Genomic DNA, 17,825 nt, shown 5'->3' on the forward strand with positions numbered 1-17,825 from the left:
CCTCTTTGTTAGAGGCTATTCATTGTAGCCAAGTTCCATTCCCAATTACCTTATCATACATTATGCATTGAAAGAGAAAGTGCCCTCCTTTTTTTAGGGACACACAGGCACAATGGGCCAACACTACAAAAGACTTTCAAGCAGAGTAAGGCAACGTCTGCTAAAAATCTAGCGAAGGAATGATCTAAAATTACAGGTAAATAAATACAAGAGGGGAAAAAAACAAATACTAGATTCCTTTCTCTCAGCTTCAGCAAGACTAGAGTAGAAAAGTCAATGTATTATATCTCTAAAATGTATCAAGATTAAGTTTAGGGGTTTATATATCATGTTAAGCAATGGACTGATGGTATGTATACCTAAAAAGAATTTACTGGAGACCAAAAACTACATTATATGCTTGGAAACAGAACAAATCACAGGATACCAAAGAGCCCATAACTTTTATTCAACAATTACCAAGTTATCTATGTGATGTCAACCAAAAGCCAAAACTGGCTCTTTGAAAAGGGCCACTAACAACATCCTTTTATGAAACTGTACATTCTATTTGTCAAACAAAAAAAATCAGCCAAAACAATCTTAACTTCTCCAAACAAAATCATCCTGAATTAAAACTTTACTCTTCCTGATCCTTCCCACAATCAACAAAACCTGCTCTGCCTGGAGACACAAACAAGTTGTGAAGCTAGCTAAGTTATAAACTTCCTAAATTCTTATAAATAAAACAGCAAGGTCATGATATAAGCGGAGGTAATTCAAGGAAGCAGAGTAAGTCACCTCATACTTACCACAGGACAGAAGTACACAAAGAGCTACTGCATTACAGTTGGCACACCTGACACCCATCCTGATACTATTTTAACCTCTTATCAAGTCTGTAATTTCAGAATAAGCAGAAATAGGTGAGAAATTTCTGCAGCAGAAAGAACGTTGTGTACTTTAATGTACCAATTCAAGGACTTGATCCAAGAACCATAACTGATCACAGCTGTCAACACGGACTTAAGGAAGAGGTATGGAATACTCTATAAACCCAGTAACACCTGTGACCAGTAAAAAAGGAGAACTTGATCTATCATTTGAATTGCAGGTACCAGACCTCCTCAGAAGATTTAAGAGATTGTAAGAATTCTGCATCAACATTTAAACAAGCTGTACAATATAGAAACAATTAATTTGAATCAAGACACCAAATGGCCAGATGCACAAGAGAATTTAATAAGACTTTCTAGACAGAAACAGAAGTGGTTTTGTGATCATCTTGAAGGACTTCTTTGACTCTGACATTTCCTTCATGCACATCTTCATACACTGACCACAAAATCGCCACAGGTCTTCTCCTCTTGACATCTTCATCTGTACCATCCACTACTTTAAAAATATCTATCTTCCACTTCTGGAATACCACTTTAAAACAAATAGCCAACCAACTCTGGCTGAACCAAGGAGCATTTTAAGAGATTATTAAAAAACAAGTATACACCCTGGTTTTATACTTTTCTGCCTTTCCTCATATAAAGGGCCTATAGCAGAAGGCAGGCAATATCAAAAGTCAGAAAATAAGTCTCATTTCAAGACATTCTTCTAAGGATATGATTTACAGGAAATCACAGGAAACGTCCCACTTGTCTCCATTAGAAAGAAGTGAAGACTATGTCCAGCACCTTGAATGAATCCAAATGTAATCTTCCCACTGCCACTTTATTCCTTCTATTCTTATTATTTTAACTTCTGTGCTTGATTTCTACACCTGGATAACACATTTGTCTCAAAAACTGCCATTCAACAGAGTTCTTATTTTTTCTGAATGCCTAATTCTGGAATACAGTAAAAGGGAAGGAAGTTTGGACTTCACTGAAATGATGCTTTCCAGCTTTAGTTTACTTCCCAATAAACAAAGGGCAAAAAGAAAAGCAATGAAAAGAAGAAAAGAAACCCCAAAACCTTCAAAGACACAGAAAGCCTTTTAAGAGTAGATGAGCCTGAACCAGTAATTCTAATAAGCTTGCTTTAATAACCTTTTAAAAAGTAAAATCTGTGACAACAAGTAAAATTACTGCAGTCACAGAAAGACTTCTGTGTGATCTATATCTAGTACAGTTTGCAGAACTTACTGGACATTATCTCTTACTTCATTAAGCAAGAAGACTGAAAGGACATAATTTTGTAGAAGACACCATACTCAGAAAATGAAGCAGTTAAGCACAAGAAATGAACTTGCAAACCCTATTTTCTCTTCTTAGCAAGACTCATCCAATAGAGTACAGAATGACAGCACTTACTACTCTTAAATAGCTATCATATGTGTTTGATACAGAAACAAGATACTGTGGCAGCCAGATTATGTACAAATGACTGACACAAAAGCTTACATTGCATAAGTCCTGCTTCTCTAACTTGTTTCATCCAAAGCATCTTTGAAAACTAAAATTTATGATAAATTATTCACAACAGAGTAATTTTTCTGTCATCACACAAATAAAATCACATGTATATTGGCACTGGTTCCTAAATGTACCATCACTATAGAAATGAAGGTTAGTCAATAATGCTAATAGTCTAAAATGATACCAATCAAATTTATGAAAAATGAAGCTTTTCTCTTCTCCATGATGCCCTTTTATCCAGAAACCAAAACAGAGTAAGAATGAAAACCACAGAAACTGTCCAGGTGCTAACATTTGCCTTACCTTTTTTTAAAACTATTTCCCAATAATTCTACTACAAATTGACTAGAATTTGACAGCCAGTTTGGAAGCATCTTCAAAAACACAATCTTTAAATGATCACTGTTACAATTACACTATAATGCTAACAAGTAAGGTTAATGCAAGCATATTTGGAAGCAAAGAAAACACAAAAACTTCATTTGCTAAGTTACCAAGAATTAGCATGATCAAGTATATTGAAGCACTGCTTAGCAGTGCTCAGATACTGCATCATATGGCTCAGCAGGCAAGTACACCTTAATTCAACTTAAAACTAGGACATACATACAGATAAAGCATCACCAGTAGATGAAAGAAGATGCACTGAAATCATAAAGATACAGACTTTTACTTGGAATGACATGGGTCATGATCCAATGAAGTGATGTTTACAATTTTTTGAAGTCAGAATGCAATTTTTACAGGAAACACAGCTAACAATTTGAACACAAGAAAAAACATTTCTATTACACTCCTATTTTCAAGCTCTGAACTCCATCAGCTGGGCAAAATCAGATAGCTGTCACTTTCTGAAATACTGATTTTAAAAGCCTGAAATAATTATTATGATTCAGTGCACTTTATTAGTATGATTTGTTTTAAAATCCCTCCTCTCCAACCATCTCACAAGAACGACCCAAATAGACTGTAAATATGCTAACTACACCTTCTTCAAAGGAAGCACACCTATGCTCCACAAAAAACGTCCTCCTATCACCACTGTTACCCTAACACAGGAAATTAAATGGATAACTGAAAAGAAGCAACTCTAGCAACTAGAGTTACTAACATACTGCCTGAATGACTGTGCAGAGCTCACAGCAAGCAGGTTGAAAAAGTGACACTGAAATTTGCTTCAATTTTTGCTAACTTTAAGCAAACCTGTAACTAGATTAGGGTTTCAGACAACACAGGTAAGTCAAAATAAAACAAGTTATATAATCGAACTACTTCAGTTAAATTTCCCTTGTAATAACAAGTTCATATTTCCTTTGAAACACAATGACTTCTGTCATTTTTCATGCACCAAATGGGATACCTAAAATAGGTAGCAATAGGCTCTGTAATGAACTCTCAAGAGTTCTGGTAAGAACACACCTATAGTGAAAGCAAGGCTTTACACACTTACGAATTCAAACACAAAAATCATTCATTCACAAAATCTTTACTGATCACTAAAATACCTTAAACAGTTTATTTTTCTCCTCTTGGAGCATTTTTGCCTAAGTATATTCACACGTGGACATTGTTTTGATTTTAAGAAAAAGTTTTGATGTTGAGAAAAAGTCCTTAGATGTCAAGCAAATTTCAGACATGCTACCCAGCCCAAAAGACTACCACAGTCTTTGAATAGCTATAATCACTGCCAAAGATCTGGAAGGAACATATGTATAATTCAAACATAACAGCAGTGACATTTACAAGAATGTAGACATTTCCCTACTTCTACCAACAATTTCACCAGCTGTAAAACTATACTGCCACCATGCCTGCCTCAGAGCTCAAGTGCAGACAGACAGAAGATCAGGAATTCAATCCTCCATTCACTTGTCATCTCATTCCCCACTATCTCCTTTAAAAAGAGGAGACTTCAGAAAGAGCAATGTTTTTTTCATTCGCATAGATTTACAGTAATACCACACAAGGCAAAGGCTAATGGCCACAACAGTGTTGTATCCTTCTCTTCCCAAAACAAGATTGCCTAATATTTTAAAAAATAGTATTTCAGGAAATTCTGTGCGAGATCCGCAATCAAATCAAATATTAAAAACTTCTTCAGTTACCACCAAGAGTGCAGATAAAGTGGACATTAATTCCTTTTATTAAAACTGAACCATTGCAAATCAAGAATCCATTAGATTTCTGAAAAGGTTTCACAGGATGAAACTAACATTATCATTACCTTATCATAAAATGACATAATAACTGAAAAGTGTGAATATTGTTTTGCTTCATTCCATCACTTGTGAAAACTCTAAGCCAATATTAATCATAGCTCCCACAGTTTAAGGATCTAGGGTAGGGAGGGAGTTCAAGCTCAATCCAAGTGAACAGTCACTCTCTCTACCACAGGAAAAGCTACATACTGTAAGCCCTGAGAATAAGTAATTACAATTAAATGAATGTTTTATGAAGGAAATGCACTTGGTTTTAAAGGTCACAAAGCGACAGGTAAGAGCATACAGTGAAACAAATCCAGCAAATTACTGGTTGAACTGCAGGGTCAATGAATCCAAGCAATAAATATTTTGGCTCTTTGAATAATTAAAAATGTCAAAACACAATGGCTGCAGACAACAGTGTTAAGAATGCAGACAGACCAGATGATCTACTTCTCATTTAACTTACCTGTCCTGTGACTGCTCTTCATACATTCTTTCCTTTCCTTCTTTAAAGAGTCTTATGGCCCGTTTGGATTTTTTCATAAGGCTGTCAATGTAGATTTTAAAATACTCATTCTCACTGAGTTGTGCAAGTTTCTGGTTGTCATCATATTTGCTCAGTATAAGTCGCAAATGTTGGTAAGTATCAGGCAGAATGTCAAGTATATAAGGTGGGCTGTTTTTGAGTTGAAGCTTTGGGTTTTGGCACAATCTTACCTATAAGCAAAAAAAAAAGAGAATGTAAAAGACAAGAAAACCATTGAGACAGAAACTGATCTGATATTTTCCAATTTATTGGGTATAATATACTTCTCTAGCCTCCAGTCCTAAAGAATTAAATCCTACTTCATTTATATTCTGTGAAAATCCAACATTGTCTCTAATGTCAAAAGAGGCAAAATTTTACTTAATCTTGTCCCATCTATAAAAAGCAAACAAGCTTACCTACATATTTTGTGGGTTTGCCCTGAAAGTATGTCTTTTCCTGTCTAATATATGCCAAGGAGCATAACAAAACACAGCATGCAAAAATACCAAGAGCAGTACTTTCATACAGATCTGTTTTCTGCAGGTTAACTTAGCTACAGGTGTTTAAGTATCTACTAAAAACTGACATAAATTACTTTGCCATCTGCTGGCTCTCTTTATCCAACAATATAGCCTCTGAGACCCTGGGGAAATTTAATTTTGAAAGCTCTGCACATAAGAAAATGGTCTGAACTGTGATAGTTCTTCAAAAGTTATTATGTACAACAGACAGACTTTGGGTCACTCAAAACCAGATATTGTAAACCAGGAAACAAAAACATTATAAAGTCATTGTTTTCCAGCTCCTGGCTGGAACAGAAGTTCAATGCTTTGCTTTTGGCTGGGCGAGGAGGTGCCCACCAAAGCTTCTTTTTCATTCCCCTACCCATAACAAAAGACTCATATGTCAAGACAAGGACAGGGAGAGATCATTCACCAAACACTGTCACAGGTACTTACTCTTAAGGTACTCAGTCTCGACTCGGGGAACTTAATTCATTTAATTACCAAATCAAATCAGAGTAGGGTAACAAGAAAATAAAACCAAACCTTAAAAACGTATTCCACCCACCACTCCCTCCTTCCTGGGCCTAATTTTATTTTCCCCTCTACCTCCTCCCCCACAGCAGTACAGTGAACTGGGGCTACGGTCAGTTCATCACTCCTTGTCTCTACCACTCCTCCCTCCTCAGTGGGAGAACTCCTCACACTCTTCCCTTGCTCCAGACAGGAGTCCCTCCCACAGGAGACAGTCGTCTTTTAACTTCCCCAATGTGAGTCTTTCTCACCGACCACAGTTGTTCACTAACTCCTCTAGAACATACATAGGGTGTAGTCCTTCAGGAACAGACTGCTTCAGCATGGATCCTCTGCAGGGACACAAGTTCTGCTGGGACACCTGCTCCAGTGTGGGCTCTTCTCCCCATGGGACCACAGATCCTGCCAGGAACCTCTTCTAGCACAGGTTCCTTAGGGTATCCCAGCCCACATCAGCCTGCTCTGGCGTGGGGTCCTCCATGGCTTACAGTGAACGTTGGCTCCACTGTGGACCTGCATGGCCTTCACCATGCAGGGGAATCTCTGCTCCAGCACCCAGAACACCACCCCCTACTTCACGGAGCCGCGTGGCTGCAGAGGTGTCTCTCTCACATATTCTCACTCCCTTCTTCCCTGGCTGCAATTTGCTTCTGCACAGGAGCTTTTCTCCCCCTTCTTTAAGACATTACCCCAGAGGCACCACTGTTGCCAATGGCCAGCAGCAGATCCATCGTGGAGCTGGCTGCTCTACTGGACAGGAGGAGCCTCAGCAAAACTACCCCTGTAGTCCCTTCACTACTAAAATTTTGCCACTTAAACCAAATAGAAGAAAACATCTCAATGGACTTGGAATCATTGTGATCCCAAATGGCACAAATATTAATTGAATATGTATTATTCAAAGAATAAGTTTAGGCTAATAGAATACCTTTATTTGAATCTAGTTTCCACTGGAAATCATACTGGAAGAGAAAGGTACTGTTTATTCGCTACACATCCATTACATAACAAGATTAGAATTGTCTCTGACCTATCTACATTTTCTGATAGTTCTGTAATGCTCTGTTCTTGAAGCAGAAGAGACTAAAACTAACAGGTAGTTTTTGACTGCTGATGCACTGAGCTACTCAAGCTCAGCTAAAGCATTGCATAGGGACACATTCTAGATATGTATGCAGCTGTACATATGCAAATACTTATGAAGAAATTAAGACCATGTGGTATAAAAGTTTTATAGGCATCATTTGGAGATTGCCACATTATATTTAAGTGACTTTGACATTCTTTTGAGGTAACTAATGAGGTCATAAAAACATCTTAATACTGCTGAAAGTAAATTCCTATTCCTACTAATCTATTAACTTGAAAAAAATGCATCCTTGAGCTTTTGTGGGTGAGAGGGGAAAAAACCAATATCCTGTAACGCTCACCTCTCTAAACTCAGAGCCCTATCACTATTGCTGACCTCTCCTGTAGTATCTACATCTACACCATTAAGAAATTCACTGCCTTAAGATTGCTGCCGCTAACAGACCTTCAGGCATACTAAACAAAAAAAAGAAAGCAAACAGGTAATAGTCTGTGTGTGAAATGTACAGTGCAAGAACACAACCAGGCAATTGGACTGAGGTAACAGGGGTCATCGTTAGAAAAGTGGAGATAGAGTGAACAAAAGTCAAGCACTTGGAAGTTTTTAAAAAGTTTAGCACCATTTGAAACAGTATTTATTTTGCTCTCCTCATTTCACTTATTGCTATTTTAGTAATTTCCGTTATTCTTTCAATTTTTAGACCAAGTAATATCAGGAAGCCTTCTGATGCGTTGTAGAACAGTCCTTATCCCATCAAAATTACATTTTGAAATTTACATCTCAGTAAGAAAAAAAAAAAAAAAAAAGGAAGCAGGCAAATATGAATACATGAGCTGTTCAAAATGCTGAAGAATGGTTCAGAGACTGAACACCAGCAGTTTGGTATTTCTAGACCTAAACAGCAAAGTTCCACAGCAAGCTCTCAAATAATTTAATGGCTTATGAAGGAATTCCTTAAAGTTGAGAATGTGCTGGAAGGAAACAAAGGAAAGTAAAGCATATTTGATCATCTCTTGACCAGTGATGAAGTCTGAAACTGCAATCCACAACTGCAAGAGCTCTGAAACTGAAAATAACTTGTTTATATTTTATGTGATATAGATAAGGTCATCAGGATTTAAAAAAGGGACAACAGGGCCCCAGTTGAAAGTTAGGAGATGTCAAAAGCAGGATTTTCAAAGAAAAAAGGTTGGCTATGATAGCATTCTTGCAAGATCAGAAAAGCACTGAAGTTAAGCTGACAGGTCGAATTCTCTAAGGAGATGTTAGAAACACGGGCAAAGAATCTTACATGTGTAGCTAGACCTGAAAATCAACCATGCAGAGACATACATGAATTTCTTTTAGTAGAAGAGTAAGAAGAACTGGAATCCCAAATACAGAAGTGAAAGTCTTTATGAAAACCAGATTTTTTTTCCTCTGAACTTTGAGTTCACTGTGATTTCTGGTTTAGTGAAAACTTGAAACTAGACTGACATTCTTCACAAGACCACTACAGGTGACACAAATCTGTAACTGATCGAGCCTTACAACTCTCTGAAGTAACAAGCACAAGGGAAAAAAACATCTGAAAGATCAAAATGTTTATTCAGAGAAAAAAGCAATGAGAACAGACCACAAGCAGAGAAGGCTGCAATCATTCTGAATTACTTATTAAACCTAACTTAAATCTCATGAACAAAGAATTATCTCTCTGAAGCCTATCTTTTTGATCAAATGTGCCAACAAGCAGTTTATTAAAAAATTCATACATATTAGAAATACCATTAAAATATTAAAACAAGAAAAAAATTGCTCATGCTGGTTGCTCTATTTTCAACAGTCAGTCCATTCAGCTATACAAAAAGAATATTCAGTTATAAGGAAGGACTATTTTCTCTTTCAGAAATTCTTGAAAGTTTTTTCAGGTCTCAGATCATTACATGCAAGACAGTTTACAACTGAATTTGGAGAGCTAAATACAGCACATTAGCAGAACCTGCCACTTTAGAATAAGCTTTTAAGAAAGCCACACAAAAATTCTTCAACACCTTCATTAGCTTTATGCATTATAATTGAAAAAAATACTAATATTATGTTCAAATCAGAGATCCACTGAAGTAGTATAAGGTTTCCTTCACTTTACAGAGTACACAAGGCTTCAAAGGAAGTAAGTCTGTAAGGGGATGGTTGGTAAACCATATGGTTTCCAGTCAGGATGTCCTGACACATACCACAGCAGTTCACAATTAAAAGTAAGCAATAAGAAAAGACACCTGCTGACGCAAAAGATTTGCCAAGAGCTTTCTTCAAAAGAAAACAGTACTCAAAACAAACAAACACACAAAAAAAAAAAAAAAAACAATACCCCTAAAATACAGAAATCTGTGTTGCACTTTACAAGGCAACTCTCACCAACACATTAGGAGCGGACATGAATCATATGCTGTGTGATTTTTGTATTGTTATGAATGGAAGTAAGCATGTATATATTTAGCAAGCACTCAGTGGTAAAAAATGAAAGGCAGTAAGCAAGTTAGCAAAAAATATCTCTCTTATTGAGGCAAACTGAGACAAAATTAAGCTCCTTTCAGTAGCTCACACTCAGGGAAAATCCAAGTACTTAATCCAGAATCACAGAAACAATGAGACTGCAACTCTGTGAAAACTGAGGCATTACCTTAATCTACCAGAAACTGATTTTGAAACAGTTAACTCTGGAACTTCCAGACAATTTAACTCTAGTTCCTTTGCAGAAAAACATTAACCCCCTCTCCCCTTCTCGCTCACCCCTAACCAAAATAAATGCCACTACTCACAACTTTTGAAGATATTTGTCTTATAAGGCATTTTTTCATAGCATCGTGGAAGATGAGAGTAATGGAGGCCGATTGTACACAGACAATTAATTTCTTGCTAAAAACTATCTTCTATTCACTTTTTAAAGCAAAGTTGAAAGCCCTTGACTCATTTGACAAAAGGACCCTAGTTCAAGTAAAGGATAGCAGCCTTAACACAATCTGTTTAAACACCTAAGGCTAGTCAAAGACAATACAAGGAAAGTAACTCAGCTAAAACAGAGTAAGAATCTAATGATTGGGACATCCGCTAAACACTGTTTTCAGCTGCAGTGAATGGGTCAGAACAATTGGAGCATCACTGCTCACACAATTCCAAAACTACAGTTCCAAATTCCCCAACTGAACAAGTGTCTTCTGCCAGTCTTTGTTTCTGCGCAAAACAGTCAAAGAATTAGAAAACACCTTGACACACCACAGACAGCATAAAGGTAGCTCTGCAGTTAAGATACCATAACAATTCTTCAGCAATCCACAACATCCAATGCAACAGCAATGAATTCTGAAAAACTTAATCAGGAGGGGCTAATAAGGAAAATGGTCCAAGTTTGAACATTATACTTCTTTGACACAGATTTCTTCTTGCCTGAAGTTACCTTAACTGCAATGCATTTCATTTTCCATAGGAAAAAAACTAGTGACCCAAACACCAATAATTTTTCCTGAGAATACAGTAAGTGCTTGTTTATCAGCTACCACACTGCAACTGAGCCATATGTTTCCACAGTGGAAGAATAAACAATAAGAATGCTGATGCCACAGACACACAAGGACAGTTGACTTTGAAGGGTAATTTTACTTCCTTCCAATTAGAAAGAGAGAAGCTTCTGTTTCTCTGTTTAATTTTGTAGTCCTTTTCCATAAGCAGCATACACAGGACATAAGATTTCCTACCAACTTTGACCACAGAATCAATTACATGAAATTTTGCAAAGGATAACTTATGCACTCAGTTTCAACTACCATGCTCTGTATACTCAGATGCTGACAGATGTTAATTTAAAGAAAACCACAATACTAAGCTGCAGAGGTAGCACAGCTTTTACTCACTAAGTCAATTGTATAAGCTTTGGAGAAGCACTCTAGTTTGCTCTTAAATAATTAGTAAATAGCAAATCAATGCCATCTGCATTTATACAAAGTCAAGCAACTGGTGGGCTGTGACAGTGCACCCAAATAGTTTAGTCAATATTGTTAATCTTCATGGTAGAAAATTTAATTATTTTCAGGCCCAATGCATAGGAGGAATGAAAAGTGATTAAAAGGTGATGAAATATACCTGTTTTTAAAAATCCTGTTCAGAATGTATTATAATTTTACCAGCTTAAATCCCACACAAATGAAGCGTGAAAAATAGTACTGGCAACTCTAAATAGTCCAAGCAGTAAACAGACCTAACTATTCCAATGTTTACATAGTAGTAATTCTCTCCCAAAGTTGGTCTCAACATGCCATTATTCTCTAATAATAACACACGGCTAGGGTCTAGCCTTTAAAAGCCATCAGGTTTACAAATTCAGAAAAACAAAAACTCATGTAACTTATACACAGTTTAAAGGAAAACCTGAGTTATTTGTTAACAATATTCATTTTTCATTTATTTACAGGATACAAACTTTCCAAAACATAAAGGGTGTTTTAAAAACAGTAATTTGCTTCCTGCAAATCCAGAGATATATGGTCAACTTTCTTATACAATGCAAGCATTGAAAAGCAAAGTCTTCTAAACCATTAAAGAAATATTATCTTTAGCATTGCACAAAAACTGAAGTGTTCTTGGTTCTTAATGATAAAGCTACTGCTTACCCACGAGAAAAGCAGTAGAGAAACTTGACATTGATGATTAATATTGCTTTCCCTTTAATAATGCAGGTAATATTGTAAATTTACATAAGACATACAAATAAGCTACAAAAAGTATAGATCCCAGTGTATGAAGTATAAAAAGGAAAGATATATGGACAGATAGCAATTTACATTCACTGATTATCTACATGCAGATTATTTTTTTTTATTCCCCACAAGAATGTTTGAATAATGCTCCTGCTTAGAGCCTTGTTTGTAAAAGTTACCATAAGCAACATTCTGTCCTGCTAAAGAACTCTTTTTCAAAATCCATTATTATTTTCACACTGAAAATAAAAGAGAAAGCACCCAAACAGAACTGCAATATTCTGCCTATTATAACCTAAAGTATCAGTACATGGAAAATTCACATTATCGCGAAATCCGAACAATTTGAAAGCAGGACAATTCTAACCAATTCTACACAAAGAAGTTTGCATGTTGTCTAGGTAGCCAGAATTTTTGCATACACCAGAAAACTACTCTCATAGTACAGTTCTCACAGGGTAGGAATGTTTGGTTAATCCCTTATTGTTGCAAACAAGTAATTAATACAGAAAACCTCATCTGCCAGAGGACAAAATTACAGGAAGAAATGAAGGAAAGGTAGAATATAGCAATTTTAAAAAAGAAAAAGATGCAAACCAGAATTTGAGCTCTGCCACTAGTTTTTAAGGCTGCTCTTTTTTAAGAGTCTGGTCAAGATAAAAGCTTTGCTTTGTTTCCATTATTCATTTTCTTAAAATCATTAGATTGGGGGAAAACTTCAGCTCCCTTACTACAGCAATAAGATGACTATCACAGCTACTATAGTTAAAGAATAAACAAACATAATAACCGGTATTACAACAAGTAAAATAGGCCTCCAAGCCACAACCTTACTATGGGTAGCACCCTACTGACTTGGCAGAACTTCTGCCTTTGCTAGGTATTAATTTGATCAGTCACCCACCACAGAAATCAGTCATAGGACACACTCCAGAAATTGGATTTAAAACAACAGTTGACCGAGCAGGTTTCTATTTCTGACTTTAATCCCTGGGTTTGATCTAGATGGAGGAAAAAATTACCTTCCTGTGGCTGCTGCCACACAAGGCTCTGAGATTTAAATCTGTTTGCCAGCGTATTAAATTTACTCAAACACATCCTTTCACTACAAGTACCAAATGCTAAAATCTCAACCAACAAGCCTGAGCATTCTCACACTATGACATCATCCTGTCTGGTATACTTTAATACAATTTGGAAATAAAATTTGATTAACTGAGAGCAGCTTAAAGAGGATACATTAAAGATCCAAATTGAGGACACTTATACAGTAAAATGAAAAAGGAAGCACAGCACCCAGCCTTTCCAGTGACTTCTACCAAACAGGCCTTCCTGGCTATTCTGATGGGCTGTGACAAATACAGTTATCCTGTAGTGGATGAGTGAAAGCAATCCAGAAGTCCAAGAAGTGGGATAAAGACTTCCTGGTAACAGTGATTTTCAAACAAATTAGGGTGTAACCTTACTATATAGATCTGTAAATGGCCTGACACAGAGAAATCAGAGCTCTGCATTCCCCACGTGGTTTCAACAACAAACCAGATTCCTAGTTCCCAAGCTGAAAACTTCCTCCTACTGAAGAAGAGTACCTACTTTCGAGTATTTATAGTTGTAGTACTTAACACAAGAAAACTCACTGTTAACAGCATCCTGACCATTGACAAGAAAATTTCAACAGTCTTTGTGATAATAATTTTTATTAAACCTGGGGTTTCAGTTTATAATTGCTGCCATCAAACACAGTGGAAATACAGATACTATTCTTGGACCATCAAAAAAGAGCCTTCGAGGACTTTAAAAAATACTTAAACACTTGTAAAGCCATACTACATTAGTCTCCACCCAGCCAGTATAACTAATTATTAATGTCAAGAAATGTTGAACATCTTATTTCACAAGAGCCACAGGGAAAGCAAAGAGTTGCGCTAAATCATAGAGTGATTAAAAAGTCGCAACTGTATCACCATACAGACCCAAGGCCAACAGGTAGCAACCCTCACTGCTCAGCAGTTCCAAGAGAAAGCTTTTAAGTATCACCCAGTGTGCAAAGAGAGTGCCTGCATCTCTGGAACAGACAGCCATGTTACAATCAAACTCTTCCTAGAACTGGTAAGGCACTCTCCTAGATAAGCTATTATGATACAAGCTGTCATTTCAAACAATACTAAACAACATGTATCAGGCTGGTGAGGGGAAACATTAGAGCTAAAAAGCTACAGTCTATCCCCCCACTTCCTGAAAAATGAGTTTCAGTACAGTGTATTTCTAGTTTCAAAATTAATAGTAGACGTACTTATAAGTCATTAAAATGCAGAACACATACTTAAAAAGTTAGGCATGCCATACTAATCTGTTTACTAAACTGACAAGAGTGACATCCCCCAGTCCCCACGCACATTCCTAAAAGCACAAACACATCTATGTTGCCATCACCAACATATCTCACAGGACAATTAGCTAAACTGAAGTTTAATACTTCAGAGGTCTTGTTTGCAGACTAACAGTGTGACAACATGAAACACACAGAATATATGACTACAAGTCTAAGTTAAGCAGCTTTTGGTTAGGACAGCTCTTCAACTTTGAGTCATTTTAAAGGATCTGAAAATAACAATAGCCTAAGGCAAACACACACATTTGTTTTCCTTCCACAAACCAAGACTTAAAAAAACATAGCCAGAGGCCACTGGAAAGGGAAAAAAAAGAAACGAAAAAAAGACAAATGATGATTAAATAACCTCAAACATAAGTCCCCTTACTTTCTGAGGCATATGCAGTACAGCACTCAGAGCTGCGGGAAGAAGCTGTTTGTCCCTGTGTACCTATTTAAATAGCCCCATTCTTCACTGTGTGTACACACGAACGCACAGAGACACCCACCACTTTGTCCATAAGTTTCCAGGTCTTCTCCACAGTCCTGCGGTCAGCAGCTGCCTGCTTGGGAGGGCCCACAGCATCCTGAATAGCATCGATGAAGCCCAGGATCCGTCCCTTGCGCGGGTTCCGGCCGTTGAGAGAATTGGCCATCTGGGAGCCAAGCTGGCCGCAACGACAGAGAAACACAGGCTCACAAGGTGCTCCAAAAACATCTTGTCATATAACCCGCCGCAGCCTGGGAGGCAACACTTCCTTCTCCACGGGCAGGAAAGGGCAAGATCAGGGCATGTTTAGGAAGGCGCTTAACTTTTCATGACAAACAGCGTAAACCCACCTGGCCCGGGTTTACACTGGCAGAAGCGATCCCGGATTTATTGTCAACACCGACAGTCGGGAGGGGGGAAACACACCCGCGCCCGGCTCCGCGCCGCGCCCCTGCCCGTCCCTGCGCCCGCCGGCCGCGGGCACATGCCCGACACCGCACAACAAAAGAGGCCTCGGCGGAGCGAGGGCAGGAGCGGGAGGAGGGAGCAGAGGAAAGCAGCAGCAGGCAAGCACCCGCAGGGCAGGCGAGGGCAGCGGCACGCACACGGACCCGGCTCCCAGCACAGGCACGGACCGGCACGGCACGGCGCGGCACGGCCGGGTGACAAGGGCGAAAGCGGCCGCCGGGAGAGCAGGGAGCAGACGGCGGCAGGGAGGCTCCTCGGCCCCCACGGCGGAGCGGAGCGCAGGAGAAGCGTCTCTCCGGACGAGGCTCTCCTCCCTACGGTTGCGGCGGCTTCAGTGCCGCGGGAGGCAGGCGGAGCGCATCCCGCCCCAACGCCCGCGCCCGTCCCGCTCCGCTCGGCGCCAGCCGCCCCGCAGGACTCTGCCCCGTGCGGCTGCTGCTGGCGGCGGGCGAGCGAGCGGTGCCTCAAGGGGAAGCGTGGAGAACTACTACCCTGCTGCCCGCATCGCCCTCCCGTACCCCAGCCCAGTCAGCCCGGCGGGTGGGTGGGAATGTGCGCGCGTGTGTGGAGAGTCCTACAGGCACATGCAAAAGAGACAGAGAGAGAGAAAGAGAGAGAGAGAGAGATGCACACGCACAGGTCTGTCTGCGGCACCGCTCGCAGCCCCCGGCAGGCTGTGGTCTCCCCGCACTCCTAGGAAGTGATGCTGGCTCCCCGGCGGCGGCGGCCCCGCTCCTTCAGCCGCGCCCGCCCCCTCCCCGCGGCGCGCTGGCGGCCGCTCCTCTCCTCGGAACATGCCCACCCCCGGGACAACACTGCGTGCGCGCCTGCGCGCCGCGCCGCCAGCGCGGCCCTCTGCCCGGGGGCGGGAACCCTGCCGCACGAGAGCCAATCGTAAGGGCAAATATTTTGATTGACGTAGAATCTAGCAAATGGGCGGGGGTACAGGCACGGGGCGGGGCAGCGGCCGGGAGCGGGGTCGGGATGGGGAGGGGGCGGGAAGCAGCGGCCGGCCCGGGCGGGAGCGGTGTCAGGGCTGATCAGGGCCGGGCTCTGGTCCCACCGGTGCTGCCTGATCCCGTCGGCTGAGGGGCATAGCCTGAGGCCTCTGGGGGTGGTGGTGCCCGGGTGGGGTTGCCTTCGTGGGGACGCAGACCTTGTCCCTGGCTGTGGGGACTCCAGGCGCTGTGGCAGCTTGTCCCTCCCTCCCTCCCCTGGTGAGGCCGTGGGACCCCTGCGTGCTGAGCGTGCCCAGTGTGGTAACTAACTACTGGTAGCTCCTGCCACCTTTCTCAGCGCGCTGCCTTTGCGCTTCCCCTTCGCGCTTTTGGGAGTTCGCTGGGTTTTTTTGTGGCCACAGAGAACGAGAACTTTTTTTCCCTCTGTCTGGTTTCTTTTCTTGTTTTGTTGCTTTTTTTTTTTTTTTTTTTTTTTTTTTTTTTTTGAGTATGAGGGAGCTTTGCTGTTAAGCAAGTGCTGAGATTTCCGTATTTCCATGCTGGAAATGGGCTGGAGAGTTCCGAGAGGTGGTCAGGAAAAATGTAAGCACTTTCTAGTTTAAAAAGCCCTTTTAGATGCCATTATTTTGATACGAGCACTTCTCCTGGGGATATGGTAAATAAAACTCCACCGATTGAATGCTGCAAAGAGTGAGGCTTACCTGCCCAGGGTGCACACTTGACTTCAGATCCCTTTGACGATTGTCCACGGAGTTACTATACTTTGCAAGGGTTAATCTTCTAATGAGCTGTAGTAAAAGGAAACAAAAATGCAACTCTTAGTATCAAATTTTTTCTTTTCTTAAGGCAATTGTATTAGGGGAGTATTTTTAAGTTTTGGTTTTCAAAATATTTGCAAATTCTAGTAGTTTTCTTTCCAAAGATTTTCCTTCTTAATGGTTTGCTCTTTTTCTTGGTTCTTTCCCTGCTTTTTCTTGGATTTGACTTTTTTATTAAAACAGGAGTCAGGAAAAACAATAGAAAATCTAGTAGAATATTTCAGTGTTGCTTTTATTCATATTTTAATTTATAGGCATTTTTATTGCAGTTATCGTCCCGTTGATTTAAAATACCATGTTATTCTTTTGAACACATAAAACAATAAAATCCTATCAATAATGTCTTCCTCAAAGGTTGTTCCTCTATAGCTTTAAAATATGAATTGGCAGTTACTTGCCTTAAGTGGGTTGGAAGCTTCTCATTTTATTGTAGTCTCCGTAAATTACCCTCTTCCCTGTGTTGGTTTAAAACCTCTCTGGCTGATGTCCCTATCCCTTTTTTTTTGGAGCTCGGCTTTGGTGAGATTAAGTTGACAGTGACTGCTTACTCTGTTGCTATCTTTCATTTGGTTGTGAAAAAAGCAGAGGAGCTGACGCTTTTTTAGAACTTGTAAAGTCTCTGGTTCCTGTTCTCGATTGCTTTGTTTTCATTGTTGTTATGTCATTCCCTTCATATCCCACACTCTGCCAAGAGCTGTGATCTGTGAGCTCTTGGTAGCTGTCTGGGGCTGAGTCATGG

At 39.9% G+C, this 17,825-nt stretch overlaps 1 protein-coding gene across 2 annotated transcripts in view; it reads right to left on the bottom strand.

Annotated features, from left to right (window-relative positions):
* The window catches only part of CBLB (Cbl proto-oncogene B), a 128,309-nt gene extending 112,211 nt beyond the window's left edge, over positions 1 to 16,098 (bottom strand). The window contains exons 1-3 of one of the 2 annotated variants that reach the window (XM_018920181.3): positions 15,947 to 16,098; positions 14,861 to 15,019; positions 5,061 to 5,311 (exon numbers count right to left, since the gene is read on the bottom strand). In XM_018920181.3, coding sequence (XP_018775726.2) covers positions 5,061 to 5,311; positions 14,861 to 15,007 — 398 coding nt within the window. In that variant the 5' untranslated portion in view covers positions 15,008 to 15,019; positions 15,947 to 16,098. The remainder of the gene's footprint in view (positions 1 to 5,060; positions 5,312 to 14,860; positions 15,020 to 15,946) is intronic. The other variant, XM_018920182.3, reaches the window with a different exon arrangement.
* Between the last annotated feature and the right edge of the window lie 1,727 nt (positions 16,099 to 17,825).

Source organism: Serinus canaria, chromosome 1, assembly GCF_022539315.1.
Source record: "Serinus canaria isolate serCan28SL12 chromosome 1, serCan2020, whole genome shotgun sequence".
Taxonomy (NCBI): domain Eukaryota; kingdom Metazoa; phylum Chordata; class Aves; order Passeriformes; family Fringillidae; genus Serinus; species Serinus canaria.